This window comes from Thunnus thynnus, chromosome 14 (assembly GCF_963924715.1).
Source record: "Thunnus thynnus chromosome 14, fThuThy2.1, whole genome shotgun sequence".
NCBI lineage: Eukaryota > Metazoa > Chordata > Actinopteri > Scombriformes > Scombridae > Thunnus > Thunnus thynnus.
Window position 1 is genome coordinate 21,046,112 of NC_089530.1, and position 15,221 is coordinate 21,061,332.

The 15,221-nt window shown below is 44.3% G+C and overlaps 1 protein-coding gene across 1 annotated transcript; it reads right to left on the bottom strand.

The window, feature by feature from the left end:
- Positions 1-382: 382 nt before the first annotated feature.
- tnfaip3 (tumor necrosis factor, alpha-induced protein 3) lies at positions 383-14,500 on the bottom strand. Its single transcript, XM_067610511.1, has 9 exons — positions 14,195-14,500; positions 12,040-12,457; positions 7,913-8,103; positions 7,426-7,567; positions 6,836-7,006; positions 6,543-6,723; positions 4,465-5,462; positions 3,974-4,179; positions 383-3,455 (listed from the first exon to the last, which is right to left on the bottom strand). Exons 2-9 carry the CDS (start codon positions 12,344-12,346, stop codon positions 3,174-3,176), a joined length of 2,478 nt encoding a protein of 825 aa, XP_067466612.1. The 5' UTR covers positions 12,347-12,457; positions 14,195-14,500; the 3' UTR covers positions 383-3,173.
- Between the last annotated feature and the right edge of the window lie 721 nt (positions 14,501-15,221).

Consider the following 15,221-nt stretch of genomic DNA (forward strand, 5'->3'; position numbering starts at 1 on the left):
AACCCAGTTAGGCACTGGAAAATGGTACACTCTGCCACATCTAAACCAGGCATCAGTTATCTGATGGCTTTTGCAGCACCCACTGTGCTTCCTACACTGAAGATGGATTCACAGCCAATAGTGAGCAACTGCTTTTCAGCAGAAACAGTGTTGGGCAATACACTGCACAGTAAAGAGGGGCAATGGTGTAATAAGAGTGCAATGTTGAAATCTTGAAAAGCACACACAAGCACTCTGTATGTGCAAGTGCATGTAGGATAGTGCATGTTCGTGTCGCATACACATATTCTGTGATAGTGCAAGCACACACACCTTTTTCCCTCCCTCCCAACCAGCCACACACACACAATAATTACAGAGACAAGAAAACACATGAGACAGATTTCAGATTTCTTAATAAAAATAATTCATTTCAGGACGACATATAAATAATTATTGAATCACACAATACAGATATCTTGATATGAATAAATACTTAACAAATAAAACCAGGCTTTTTTTTCATACAATACCCTATTGTCGAAAGGTCACACAAAGAAACTTCCACACTGTTTGCATGTTTTGTTACACCTTCTGCTCTTAAGCGGATGCTCTTCCTACTGTTGGAATGTCCCTAAGCGAGTCGGAGTACCATTCCTAAATGCCTCAGCAGCTTAGACAAGTCATGTGCAACTTATGTGATCTCCTCCCAGTCAAACTCAGTCAGACCTCCCAAAACCATGTTAAGGAGATCTTGATGAGCTGACCACTAATTGGCCTTTAATTGATTAAGGTTTGTCTAGAGGTGATTAAAGCACACAGAGATCTACGTACAGGCCGTCAACACGTGGGCTGGCCTGACAGCTTTAGATACAGTTGAATGAAAAGGCAGACCGAGAGCCTGTTTGTCTATGCTTGTCTAACAAGAGCCACAGATGGACATCTGCCTACAGCAGTTGAAATCTTCAGCAGAACTATAAGGGAAATAACTGTTCCAGTTGATATCACATTTGAGTTAGTTTGATAAATGTTTTACGCTTGAGATATGCTCTGCAGATAAACATTTCTTCGTATGAGGATAAAATAAACACTCATGGAAAGATGGTGCCTATTTAGGGGATTTTCAACATGAAAGCACTTGATAAGCGCTATTCTGCAGCTACACACAATTGGAGATGTCTATCTGTGGCACTCTAGTTAGTTTAGAATGGTCCAGGCTGGCCATTTTTAAGGAGGTAACAACAACTGTTTGGTGATTGATGGCACGTGTATTTTTTTTTTTTTGGCAGAAACAAAACCAAATATATTAAAATACATTAAAAAATCCCAAAACAAATTAAAATAAGAAAACAGGAATGTCAGTTTTGCGTATTCCAGACGCACACATGTGCGTTGTGTGTGTGTGTGTTGGAGATGAGGCATCGGGTTGGAAGGTCCTATAATATGGACCAAGATCCATATTCACAAAAGCATTTTATAGGTGGGAGCACTGATCCAGGATCACTGATCAGGCTCCTCTGGTCCATAAAATTTCAATCACTACTTAAAGGCAAAACTTATCGAGGATCAGCCCCAATACTGTGCTGTTGTAGCGGCAGCACAAAACACATTCAGATAAACAAGATTGGCCAAAGCAGGCAATGGGATTGCTCTCTGATGTTCGGAAATTGTCGCCTTGGCACATCCAGTGGGGTGGAGCAGAGAGGAATGCATTTCTTTATGGGTTTGTTTACCTACACATCACCTCAGGCTGGGGTGGGGCGCATACAATCTCACAGAGCTGTGTTTGCGTGTGCATGTGTGTGTGTGTGTGTGTGTGGTGCTAAGGTGGATAATGTTCCAGTCAGACTGCATCCGTCATTATGTTCTCAGTTCTCTCTATTGTTGGCAATCCCCTTCTGACAGGACTGGAGCTACTACATTTGTGTGCGCATGTGTAGGTATGTGTGCGCATGTATCTGCGTATGAGTTTCTAGGTGCTTAAGTGGTCAGTAAACAGGAAAACAACGTCCAAGGCAACAGATCTGTTTTGGAGGAGAAGAGGGGAAATAAGAGGAAGGACGGGAGGAATAGAAAAAGAATGAGTCTTGTCTCTACTGTGTTCTCTGCCTTCTGTCCGCTGACACCGCCAGCATGTTGGCTACAATGCAGAGGCTTGTATTTCTGTACATGTAGCACCAAAACTAGCAGGGGCCTGCCCTGTCTGTCTTGCACTGTTTCCATATCAAGCAATTCACAATGTTAACTTCATATAAACAGATAAGAATACTAAAGTTAATTTGCCTTAAAATATAACACTGCAATTGACTAATGGAAGAAAATTAATTCTTGATCATTTTACAGTATTGATTGCAAAAGCCTTTTTTGGCAAATCTTTGTCAATTTTTAGAGGACATAAGAGTGATTTTGGAGAGCTAAACTAAACAACAGTGGTTACCATTTCATTTTATTTCAAGCACTTCATTTGCTTTGCTTTGGCCCAGTTTTGGCTCACTTCTGCTTACTACTTCCACACATTTGTTGCTGGACATCCCCAACTACTGCATTCCTCTCTCTACAGAGCAAATGCTAGACAGACAGGCAGACAGATACACAGATGGGTTAAGACAGATAAACAGACAGACAGACAGTCAGACAGACAGACAGAGAGACAGACAGGGGTATAAATCCTTGGCTGTGGTCTAGAAAGCAATGTCAGATGCTTCTCGTTATGTCAACATACAATCATTTTGTCCGGCACGATTCACTGCGTACCTCTAAATACATATTGTACACAAGAGTTAAGTCAGTTGCTCTGACATGTAGCCAAACCTCTCACCGTGTAAGTGTACACAGCACATCAGATGATAATAATTGCACAAAGAGGTATTCTGGAGGCCATGTCTACTGCGAACACACACACACACACACACACACACACACACACACACACACACACAAACACACACACACAAACAGACAAACACACACACACACTCACTTACTCCCCCCCATGTACACACACTCTCTCTTCACATTCTACATGGGGGGTTTGATTTTCAGGCCATAAGGTTACTAGTTAGTCACTAGCTAGTTAGTTAGTTGGTTAGTTAGTATCAGAGGTGCATTGACTGGCATGGGGCGCCCATGGCAGGGCAGCGGCTCTAGCGTGCTAGCGATGTGTCATCATCATCGATGCATGGGTGCGTATGTGGTCAGCCGCGGTAAATCTGTTTGAAGTGGTCACACTCGTTGCAGTAGCCCTGTTTCTCTTGGTTCGCGTAGTGGTCGCAGCCCTGCGTCCGGCACCGCTGCTTAGACTTCTCCTTGGGCGCCTGCGCCCGCCTGCCCGCCTCTCTGCCTTGGCCACGCGTGTGGCACTCTGGGCAGAGGTCTGTGCAACCCGGGGACACATTACTGCAGCCACTCCGCCGGCACTGAATCTGGGTCTGGGTCTGGGATTGCTGTGAAGATCTGGGTTTAGCTGCTCGGTCACGCTTTTTGTACAAAGGGAGCAAAGAGAAAGAGGAGAAAGTTCAATTGGTGACTGAAACTGTGGACCAGCAGCATATTGCAAGAGTTGAGAAGACAGGCAGCAAGGATCAAAGAAAAATAAAGACAAAAAAAGGACACAAACAACAGATAACGAAGTACAGCAAGGGAAAAGGAGTTAAAGGTGCAGTGTGTAGAATTTAGTGGCATCTAGCGCAACGGACTTGCAGAAATGGAATATAATATTCATAAGTATGTTTTAATAAGCGTTTAATCACCTGAAAATAAGATCCGTTGTGTTTTCGTTACCTTAGAATGAGCCCTTTATATCTACATAGGGAGCAGGTCCCCTTCCACGGAGCTTGTTGCACCGTCATGTTTCTACAGTAGCCACTGTAGGTTCTCCTACATGCTTGAAAGGGGACGGGGAGGGGTATTCAGTTTGTTCTAATCTGCAACTTCACCGCTAGACGCCGCTAAATCCTACACATTGCACCTTTAAGAAGGTATGCCAGACACCTACCATGACCAGTGGAGGGGAGTGTGGTGTGCGATGTGCCACTTGGTTAAGCCGTGTGCTTTGCTCTTTGACGTAGCACTTGTCGCAGTAGCCCTCCAGCATTGCCTTGCCAACTGCACCACACCCAGGACCACGACACCGTGAGGGATTTTGGAAGCCTGCCTCCAAACCATGCCGGCTCTGGACCGGGGCAGGGGGAGGGGTCAGGTCTGGAACAAACACCAGATTGGCCAACATAAGTAATGTCCCATATGTTTGAAATTTGAGTAAAAATAGTTCTTAAACAGTGTTAACATGATAGAAGCAGGCAGACAATGTTCAATTAAAAAATAAAAGATAAGAAAGATAGAAAATCCAATTAAACATTACACAACAATTCCTACAAGCAAGACTTTTGTTTAAACTAACTTAAAGCCCTATATAAGACATTTTTGATGTCTGAAAAACCTGTAACATAACAGTCAGAAGCTATCCAATATAGTTTCAGGACTTACGGTGGTTGGTCTGATAGTCTACGTAGCAAATAGTGCAGAAACCCAACTTCTCTGGCGTCCCAAAGAACTGGCAGCCAGATCTTTTACAAGGCCGGGCCAGAGGGGCCTGCCAGGCTGAGGTGTGTCCTGGGGTTAGGGTGAGGCACGGCCGCTCAGGGTCCCTTGTCTGGCTCCAAGCTGAAGATGTGGCCTCAGTCCTAGGGTTGTTTTGCTGTGGCTCTCCCCTCTCTGGAGCCTGCTGTCTTTGCATGCAGGGTGGACACAGGCCATTGAATATCCTGAACGCCTCCTGTCTGCACATACTGCAGCGCTCTGTCTCTGTCTCGCAGCCACCCCACTGGGTCCAGCCGGAGCCCTGGGCCGGATGGGGAGCTATAGGCCCCCCATTGGGGCCTGGGAGTCCTGTAGCAGCCGTTCCAGCTCCAGGGGGTCCATGGTTCTGCCTGGAGTTGAAACAGCGCTCGCAAAGTCCATCATGTTCCACACTAAGGGTGAAGAGGCAGCCGGGTGTCTTGCACTTCATGGCATGAGTTTCACTGTACAGGCTGAGGCTGGGAGCGGTGGGTGGGGCGGAGCGGGGGCTGGATAACACCACCCCTCTCCCAGACGAGGAGGATGGGGGGCTGCTGCTTCGGGCTCCCCTGGAGCTCACCTCAGTCTCTGATCCCCCTATCACTCCTACCCCACCTTGTACCCCTCCTCCCTTGGTCTGCACCACCCCTTCTATCCTCGCTCCTCCACCAGTAGTAGCCTGTCTCTTCTCAAAGCACTCATGACAATGAGGCTGCGTGTCCACAGAGACGTAGAAGGTGCATCGTGGTGTGGCACAACGGATTTCAATGAGGGAGAGCTGGGAGACGGAGAAGGGCGGCGGGCGCTGCGGCTGAGCGGCCCATGCCTGCTCCTTATCCTCCTGCCAGCGCTGGTACTCATGGTTGACCAGCTGTAGGTAGTCCTCCATCAGGTTCATGTCTTCAGGGAGGTTGCCCTCATCCAACCTTGAGAGAGACATACAATGTGGTTCTTAACTCAACAGCACGTTTTGTAATTGTATACCTTTTGCTGAATTTAAAGTTAAAGGCATACTATGTAGGATTTTCATAAAAAACAATTTATAGACTCATATAAAAATAATCCCCCTCAATCATCAAGTGTGTGGGAGTGTATGTATCTATAGACACCCTGCTCTCTACCTGTATTTTCTTATTTTCTTGTTATTTTGCTGTTTTCAGGATGTTTGTGGGTGTCAGTCTTTCGGCAGCTAATAACAGATCGCAGGGTGTGAGATAGGGACTCTACAAAAATTTAGCGACCAGTTTACATCACTGTGTCTTTTTATGTGCTTCAGTGTTTCCTCTAAATGTTGTCAATAGTGGCACAGCACCACTGTTGAAATGGGATGTTTGCTTCTCTGTCTCTCTCCTCTGCTCTCTGTCTGTGTCTGTTTGACTGAGGGCAGGGCTGAGCTCCACACACACACACACACACACACACGCAGAGCAGAGAGGCCACAACGGACAGGATGAAGCCTGTGCTTTGGCTGCATTCACACCACACCCAGCAATGCGGCACCTTCCCGCAGGGTTGTGCAGAGGTGTGGGCGTGTTTATTTGTGCTTTAGAATGTAACCACCATGAAATAATCAGAAATAACGTTTTATTTCTCTGATTCACGGCTTTGTTCTCGCTACTGCCACTCCCTCTCTTCACTCACTCTCTAGCTCGCTCGGCCACCGCTGCTCTCTCTATCTCTCTCGCGCTCTCAGCTCGGTCTGGTGTCGTTGAGCCGGGGAGGAGGGACCAACTTTGAATGTTGCGCTTACAAACAGCAACCAACAAATCCTACATAGTATGCCTTTAACATCATTAATGTCATGTGTCATTAGTGTTAGGTCCTCATAAGAGTGATTCATTTTAGGGTTTATGTGATCATCAACTTCATCATTCCTAAGTTGCAACATGCAAAATTGCATTTAGCATCGTAGACAAGTCTAATAACTGTGATCTCAGTCTTTTCATTTTTCTTTTCCACTTTGTCTACTTCATATTTAGGACACAGAGGTTATTGTCTGTAAGTACCGTGCAGCGTTGATGATCCGTGTAGCATCGTAGCCCAAGCCTATAACGGGGATCTCTATAAGCAGCAGGTACTCTTTGAGAAGCCTCTCTTTCTGCGACTGTTCCTTCTCCATCAGGAAGTGAACCTTCAGCTCCTCAAAGCCCCCACGCCCTGGGTTAATCAGCGGTACTGCTCGGATCTCTGGGAAATTCAGACCAAGAAGTTACACAATTGTAAAAACTTTGAGCAACTTCATATCAGTCCTCTCTCTGACTCTCTTACTACATAAAACCTATCTGTTAGTGTTTCATACCTGGACCACTGTCTTTGATGGTAATGAGGGGTGCAAAGTGCTGGGAGTCATAGCCGAGCACTATTGGGTATTTGTAGCACTCGGTGGGTGGCCAGTGTAGCGGTAGATAAATCCCACCCACATTCAGAGGAGAAATGGAGGAGCCAGATTTCATACTCCTGACCACCTGGTCTGTTGAAAGAACAGCGATTTAAGGTAGAGTTACTACTGATTTAAAAAATAATCATCCAAAAACACGTTAAATATGTTTTTAGTAGACATTTTCTGGAAAAACAAAGGACTTCTTAATGCCTGGTCACCCCTTTAAAATTGATTTTGCCATTTTATTAAGTGTACTGGAACAAGACCTTGGAAAAAATGAGTTTATAAAGCACAATATCCATTCTACATCTGCTCACAAAGATAGATGGGAGGTGATACAGTGAAATCAAACACTACAAAGACTTCAAAACAACAGTAAAATGTTGAGCAATGTGGCTGAGGAGACACCTTCATCTCCTCTATCGCTGAAAGACATGTTCATGCAAGACCAGTGAGCCTTTGATGGCTAACAAGGAGCAATAAACTTTAAGATGATCTAATGTGTGTACCTGCAATGACGATGATGGGTCTGCGGAGAATGTTGGAGAGGACAAAAATGTGAATGTCCTCCAGAGAGTCAAACTGGAGGCCGTTGCTACTGGAGACTGGAGACGCCATCTTCACAATCTTTTCCCACTCCTCTTCCCAGTTCTGGGACAGCAGACACACATGCACACAAAAAGAGTTGGGACATGAATTTGTGTAAACTTGTGTGATGGATTATATTTTCATAAAATATATTGTAGCTAGGAGAAAGAGGAGAAAGACTTTTGCTCATACTCTTGCTTAAACTATGAAAGAGCACTCTATAAAAACAAGAAATTTATTTACAGGATGCAAAAGACAAAGACAAGGATTGAAATCTTACTATCCAACTAGCACAAAGGTTGTATTTTTTTTTAGCTCAGGCTTCTGCAAAACACTTGCTCCTAGCCAAAATGTGAATACAAAGTAATGAAAAAGGCTTTTAGTGTAGAGCTATGCTAATCTTCATACCATGGTGGTATATCGGAGTCCGGTCTGAGTGAACTCCTGAGACTGGAGCAGCTCTGCCTGGAAGCGGGCCCTAAAGACACCAGTGTCTGTCTCTTTCAAAACACCATGGAGGGCCTTCCGAAGCACCAGGTCTGTATCCTGAACGCCCAGCATGTACTGAGAGGCTGCATGGAGCAAACAATTCCCATCTCCTATAGAAACAACAAAGAAGGCAGAGAAACACACACAATATTAGTACTAAAGGTGGTTGATTTTGAACACGGGACACACGACTTCTAAAACTGTGCAGAGACACATGCACGAACACACGCAGTATGCACAACTGCACACACATAACTGCATTGTACACACACACATGCGTAACAGGAGTCTGGGGATTTCCAAGCTGTCAGGCCGGTTGTCGCACTATCTGGTGTCTAGACTATTATATGACCCTCACATGTCTGCAAGTACGCACATTCTACAGACAAAGCTCGGCTTCTACCCAGCTGGCCTGAGAATAACATCCCTTAATTCACCTGAAATACATGTTTGCAAAATTAAAAGCTATTTTTTTTAACTCCTTGATACCTGGAAAATCTCCAGCAAATTGTTTGTCTCATTTCATATCAAAGAAAACTGCGTCCTTTATATTCTACTAACCGTCTGGAGAGATAAAGAGCTGGTTTCTCTGAACGCATTTGTGTGTGTAAGAGCACGAACAACTTAAAATCCTGGAATTTTATTTAGTCTCCTATGGCGGAGCTGGGTCTTTTTCTCATTGTGAAACAGGAGAGCCCAGCCATGTTAGTCAATGTGTGTAGCTCTGAAAAACCCTGTTGCCACACTAAACACAGGAATTTCCCTGCGCTAACTTCTGCCTTTTGTGTGTATATGTGTGTGCGTGTTCCCCTCCTATGATCCCAACTCATCAATGCAACTCAGCTGGTCCTGGACTTTCCACAGGGGTGTGGCTTGGACAGGATGGAATGTTATCTTTTTTAACAACTGCTATCAACACCCGATGAGGGCTGTGATTAATGCTTATGATCATGATCTGTCCTCTGTTCACTAATGCTTACCTGGAAATGGTTCACACAATGAAATGAGCAAACACACCTTTATCTGTATAATGCTGCTGCTGTATACCTTTCAGAGAGTTGTTCACATTTTGAGGGCGAGCCTATGTGCATTAGAGAGATTAGCCAGCCTACCATACAAAAACTCTGGAGTAAGTGTTGCACCATAGGCCGAACTGTGATCAGATTTCAAAAAATAACTATGTGTACAGTGAGATGACTGTAATGTCAGATTCCGTTGTTTTCTGTCAACCAAAAGGAACATCCCACTGTACGTTGAGGAAAAAAAAAACAAAAAAACATCCGCTTCTATTTCAGACTAGCTAGCTGGTGTTGCATTTCGGCACTCTTGCATCATGCTCAACAAAAACATAAAATGCACAGCTCTCTAGTGAGAATAGGCATCCTCACAGAGATCCATACAGAGGCATACAAGAATAGGCACAAACACACATGTATAATCAGTTCCTCTTGTGCACAAAAACACGCAGACTTTTGACCCTGGATTGAGCTGCCTGACAACTGAAGATGAAAGATGGTCTGTTGGTCCCATCAGTCTAAATATAGATACTTCCTCTGTGGCAAGCTGCGACACTTCCTGAAAACACACCAGCGTAGGATCAGGCTTAATCCTCATCTGGTAGCCATCCAGGTGACACTTGCCACAAGTTTGCAATGTTGTGCTTTCCAATGACGCTCTAGGTCTGTGTCACAATCATTCTCTATCCCACTCTTTGTCTGCAAGCTGTTTGTTGAGGTTAGTCTGACAAAACAAGCCCTGCACAAGACCATTTTAGCTTCTGCTTTGATAAGAACTGAAGATATGGAGAATATTAAACAGCAGTATGTTCAATATCAAATAATCAGGATACCACATTTACAAGAAAAACTTGATATATGTGCTTATAAAAACAGAACACTGTGGCAGTGTGTGTGTGTGTGTGTGTGTGTGTCCTCTCTGCTGCTATGTGGCGTCAGTGTATTGTAGCTGAACAAATCCTGCCTGTTGGGGACACATGACAGACATGGGATGCTGTTTGGGAAAAACCCTCGGATGCGTCCGAGACATTCAAGACAGAAGACGCACTGAATTTCAATAACGCATTTCTTCACTGGGCGGAAAAGTTGCATGAACCAGGAAAACGGATATTGGCCTATTAATTTTAAGTGCCGGGGAGTGAACGTCTTATGTTTGGCTTTTATGCCGGTCAGCTGTATTTCTTAGTCTATCCTGGGAAGGTTTTGGGAAGATTGAAATGAGTTGAGAGGTTCTAATCTTCAGTATATTCACATACAGTAGATGATGACCTCAGAAAAAGATTTTGGGCTAACGAGTAAATTCACACAAAGTGGAGACTGATCTTATAACAGTGTGCTAACTCTGAGAAGCTTAATATGACCCGCTTTGACTGGTCATTCACTGACGGACTTTTGCTTTCTCACGTTCTCTGTATGTGTGTCTGCTGAGCTCCAGTGACTCAGCAGCAGTCAGTCAGTCCTCTGTGTGTGTGTGTGTGTGTGTGTGTGTGTGTGTGTTGTCCGTCCTCTGCTCAAAGTCACGTCTGGGTCCTTCAGAGTTAGACGCTCCAGCTCCAAATTCTGTCTCATCTTAATGACATCATCTTCGCAAACCAGGAAATTCCATCCAAGTTACTGGTAGCAAAAAGGCAGTAAACTTTTTCATCTATTCAGGGGTCTTTCTGAAGAGGAACTGTATGTGTGTATTTCTGAGTGTTACAGTAATTCCTTTAGTCATTACTAACTCATTTCGTAATCACCAGGGCCCTTTGTGAAAAGTTTCACTATTTACAAAAAAAAACAACATGAGGATATAACACACATCATCCAGTAAGTGTTCAAAGTAAATTCTGAAATGAGATTGTTTTAGGATTTTCTCACTGCCAAGTGTTTATTGCTTCCTGTGAGAAAGAAAGAAACTATTTCCCCTGGAAACTCACATGTCTAAGACAAACTTGTTACCCAGCTTGATTTCCGCTTCCTTCTTCTGTTGTTAATGCCATGGCTGATGTTTCCCTTCAAAGACTGTTTTTTCCCCTCATCTAAAAATAGAGTCTGATGTACATACCAGATGTGTTTAAGTTAATACAATATAGGCCAGCAGCAACAGTGACACAGACTTGGATTTTTTACACATTTGATTTAATAAGGCCCAGTGAGCTCTGACACATCAGACAGTCACAAAGACATAAACCTACGTCAGTCAGGCAGGTGGGGAACTAAAATTATTTAAGAAGTTTTAAGATCCACTGACATTCACACTCCTTACATACACCTACACAGAAAAAGAGGGGACATACCCCTAAGGTTGTATATGAAAGACTGTGGAAATAGTCGGGTCTGAGGCACCATCAACAGTAAATAATACTCCTGCATGTGACGCCAGAGAATTTCCCAGTACAGAGCTATGATCATAAGTAATGAGGCCCATGTCTGTATGTTTGTGTAGCCTGGGATGTTCCCGTGTTACGACATCCACGTAATAGAAAACATGACGTAGCATTGGGTTGACTGGACTCAAGCGCTCAGCTCGGCACAGTAAAAACCAAAAAGGGGGCTGCTAAATGAGTGTATATGAAAGCGGAAGCTGTATCCATCAATTGTTGTCATTTACAGTAACCCTGCTTGTGAGTAATGACATCTCAGAATTTACATATCAAATGGGCCTGACTCATAAATACGCACCTCCTATATCATAGAAAATGAAACAAAAGCAAAACACGCCCACCCCCCCCTTCCCCCCTCCCCCCCGAGTGATCAAGATTGCTTCTGTTCCTGAATTCAAGGAACAGAAAATTTCACATCAGCTCAATCTGTTGAAATGTTCCAGTTGTCTAGCTTTGTGTCAAGTGTCTCCAGATCCTCCTGCTCCAACAGCATTTATTCTTTTTGGTCCAAACATACACAACCACTAAACCACAACTTTAAACTCCCTTCCTGTGACTTAACATCTCAAATTACTCCAAACTTACACCCAAGAATTGGAAAAATCATAGAAACTGGTTTAAGGTTTCCATTATAGCTCCTAAACATCAGCACTAGCTTTCTTACCATTTGTGCGTAAGGGCACCATCTTCTTCACCTCCCGACACCAGTTGAGCTTCTTCTCCTGCTCCAAGGAGGCCTGCATGGCTCGGTCTAGGATGGCGGCTTGCACCACCTCCCTGAAGGCCTGTGGGAAGTGGTTCATGGCGATCATCTCCAGCGTGTATCTGTGCATACCCCTTAGGTGGTGCATCAGGCCGCCGCTGGCAGCCGGCTTCACCACGTCATTGGGCACTCGCTGACGGATCTTCACCGCCTTCAGCAGGTTGGAGACAAAGAGGAATTTGGGGAGGAAGTTCTGACCTTGCGACATGGCGGATGGGTGGCCAGGTGGATGGAAGGTGGGGAGGAAGAGGAACAAGGAGGAGGAAAGGAGGAGGAGGAGGAGGAGGCACCAACCGCCGATGATCGAACAATGTGGAAACTGGATGGAGAGAAGGGGAGTGGATATGTTATTTCACAGTAGGATAGAGTAGAACAGTCTGGTGGGACTGGTGGGAAATTTTCAGTGGAGATTCCCTTTCCTTATTAATTGAGACTCAGATACAACTTAATTTACAGTTTGTTCGGGAAACCACCCAAGACACAGGATCATCCCGCTGTAAAGGCTGCTTGGTGCTTTTTCACTGGAGATTCTGGTGGGCCAAATAGAATAAACAAACAAAGAACCCTTTGTGTTCTCGTTTGTTCTTTTAATTCTCCTTTTTGTCTTGACGGTTTTGGAGAGTCCCCCCCCCCCCCCCCAACAGGGCGTCCCAGTGTCCCACTGAGCTCAAAGCCTTCCAACAATAAACTGGTGTTTTCCAGACTTGAAATGAAGGCCACCCAGGGCTTCCCAGGCTGCTGGGAAGGTCACACTGACTGCCCGAAGGACTCCTCCCTCGCCTTCACCTAACTCTGGAGGGCAAAACAGTCGACTTATATTAAGTCACGGAAGTAAAGTTGAGAATGATTGGAAATCTTTCAACACTGGTGCCAAGACGAATTTTGACAACAATACCAAAAAGATACTGTTTTTATACTTTATTTTCTCCAAAAATCTTTTTTTATTCCAGAGAAACATACTAACTTCTAATTATATCCCTATTTATCGATGTCTTAACACAAACAGATGTGTAAGAACTTTTCCTAAACAAAAATACAATCTGTAGTTAGAAAAGTTTCCTGATTTCTGGTAGAAGAATGGAAGAATAAATAAACAAACCTAAAAACATGACCAAACAGTCAATGCCAACTTTCAGTACCTGTCAGTTTTGATATTTAATACCACACAGACTTACTTTAGTATTAAGGTTTAATACCCAACCCTGATCAAGAATCAAGTGTTTACATGAGTGTACAACGCTGAGGGATTTTAAAGGAATATTTCACCCAAAATGCAGAAAGTGTCAGCACATTCTCAGCTCACAGGAAGTTGAAAGTGTTGGTCAGCAAGTAGGCCCAGAGTTTTGCTGACTTTCTAACTTCCAGCAACAACCTCACGTCAAGTGATTAGCAGCTGGCACTCGGTGAAAACTGTTATAGTTGCTCACTTACAAACACCTTTACACTCTTCTTATATAGTGGCCTGTGTGGCTGTGCTACCCCAAAACAGCAGCAGGTGCAACAACACACTAGGCCATGCTAAACGGCTGGTCAGTCACATGAGGGACTAGTCAACAGACACCTGGATGTCAGTGACCGTGTTGACAGGAATCATTAATCGCTGTTTGGTGTGTTGGCACCGCTGGCAGACTTTAGGCAGACAGATAGAGGCACAGTGGTGGACGCTGCGGTTTAGGATGGCTGGCTACACCAAAACACAATAACAGGAGACTTTGCTGACGTTAAAGGCTTACGTAATTCCAATGACAACTACCTTTGAAACAATGTAGCGTTCAATCTGGTCTCACAGCTCGAGTATTGATACATTGTAGCCGCACCGATGCTACATTTGGTTGTTTAAATGCCCTGTTATCCGCTTGAGGGTGACGTCTTTGTAAACAATGGCTGTCAAAGCCACTGTCGTGAGCAGGCTTCAAGCTTCCTCCATGTCCCCAGAAACACGACCATACATTTACTCAAGGCCCAAACGTGATGTGGCTACAAAGTCTATCCCCCTCTCCGGATAAGAAATGTTGTCCACATGGGGAGGCACAAGGAGGTAGGACGGGTGTCTTACCTGTGTAATATGTCGGGGTAATAACAAAGCCCTCCCGGATGCTCAGGCTAGTCCTCTCTCAGCCACTTCACTCAGCCTCACCGCAGCGGTCCTCGGCGCCATTCAACCTTCTCTTTCCTTTAGTGTCAGATCTATTTGGGAGCCCTGGCAGTTTGCGAAGCCTTTCAAAAGAGTACACACGTCCGCTAACGATAGTTTTAAAAAAAAGGAAAAAGCCCAAGTTAAGGGGATTTCCACACGGGGACTTTCCGTCCACCCATTTTCCTCTCTCTCTCAGTCACAACCTGGGGTTAGTTACAGCTCGCTGCCGCCAGGGGGATCTATCTGTCTGACTCAATACTGAAAAGCATATCCCACCTACTGTGCACAAAGGAGCGTCACTGAGAGAGACAGACAGGTCGCGTCATATTCTATTTCATGAGAGCCTTAGAAATATATCATTAGCCTGCAATGAGACCAGCCTCAGCAAATGAGTCAGGAAGATGAGAGAAAAATTCTACACTTTATCATAAGCAGACTTGGACCGATTAGCTGAATGAATGTAGTATATTTGCATATGCATTTGTGTATTTATGCATAGGTAATGCAATGATGAGGTGATGCTGTTTTGACTGTGAGGAAAATTCTGTTTGAGGAGGTTGCAGGTTGTGAAAAAGACTTTCTGGTGCTTAGAGGGATTTAATGTCTTGCTCAAGGACACTTCAAAAGCACATGGGCTTTTTAGTCCATGCATGCATGACTGTAGATGCTTTATTCAACTATTCTGTGTTTCTCTCCCTCTCTGTCTTACAATTGTTAGTTAGTAATTTAGTTCTGTTATTTATTGTGTTGCTTAGACTTATATACAACACCATATACTTATTGTCACCATAGGGAACTCAAACTGGACTCAAATGCTGCACGCATGACACAATATTTTGTCTTATCATACAGCTGCCTCCATTGTAGTAATAATAAAAAGCAAACAACATATAAACAAAACAACCCATACTGTAGCACATCACAACCACAAATCACACATACTGCA

Bases quoted from the DNA above. Each gene is read 5' to 3' on its own strand.
- tnfaip3 (XM_067610511.1), bottom strand. From the start codon at position 12,346: ATGTCGCAAGGTCAGAACTTCCTCCCCAAATTCCTCTTTGTCTCCAAC. The intron at 8,104-12,039 runs GTAAGAAAGCTA...TTGTTTCTATAG, and splicing joins GGTGCCCTTACGCACAAATG to GAGATGGGAATTGTTTGCTC. The intron at 4,180-4,464 runs GTAAGTCCTGAA...TGTTTGTTCCAG, and splicing joins AGACTATCAGACCAACCACC to ACCTGACCCCTCCCCCTGCC.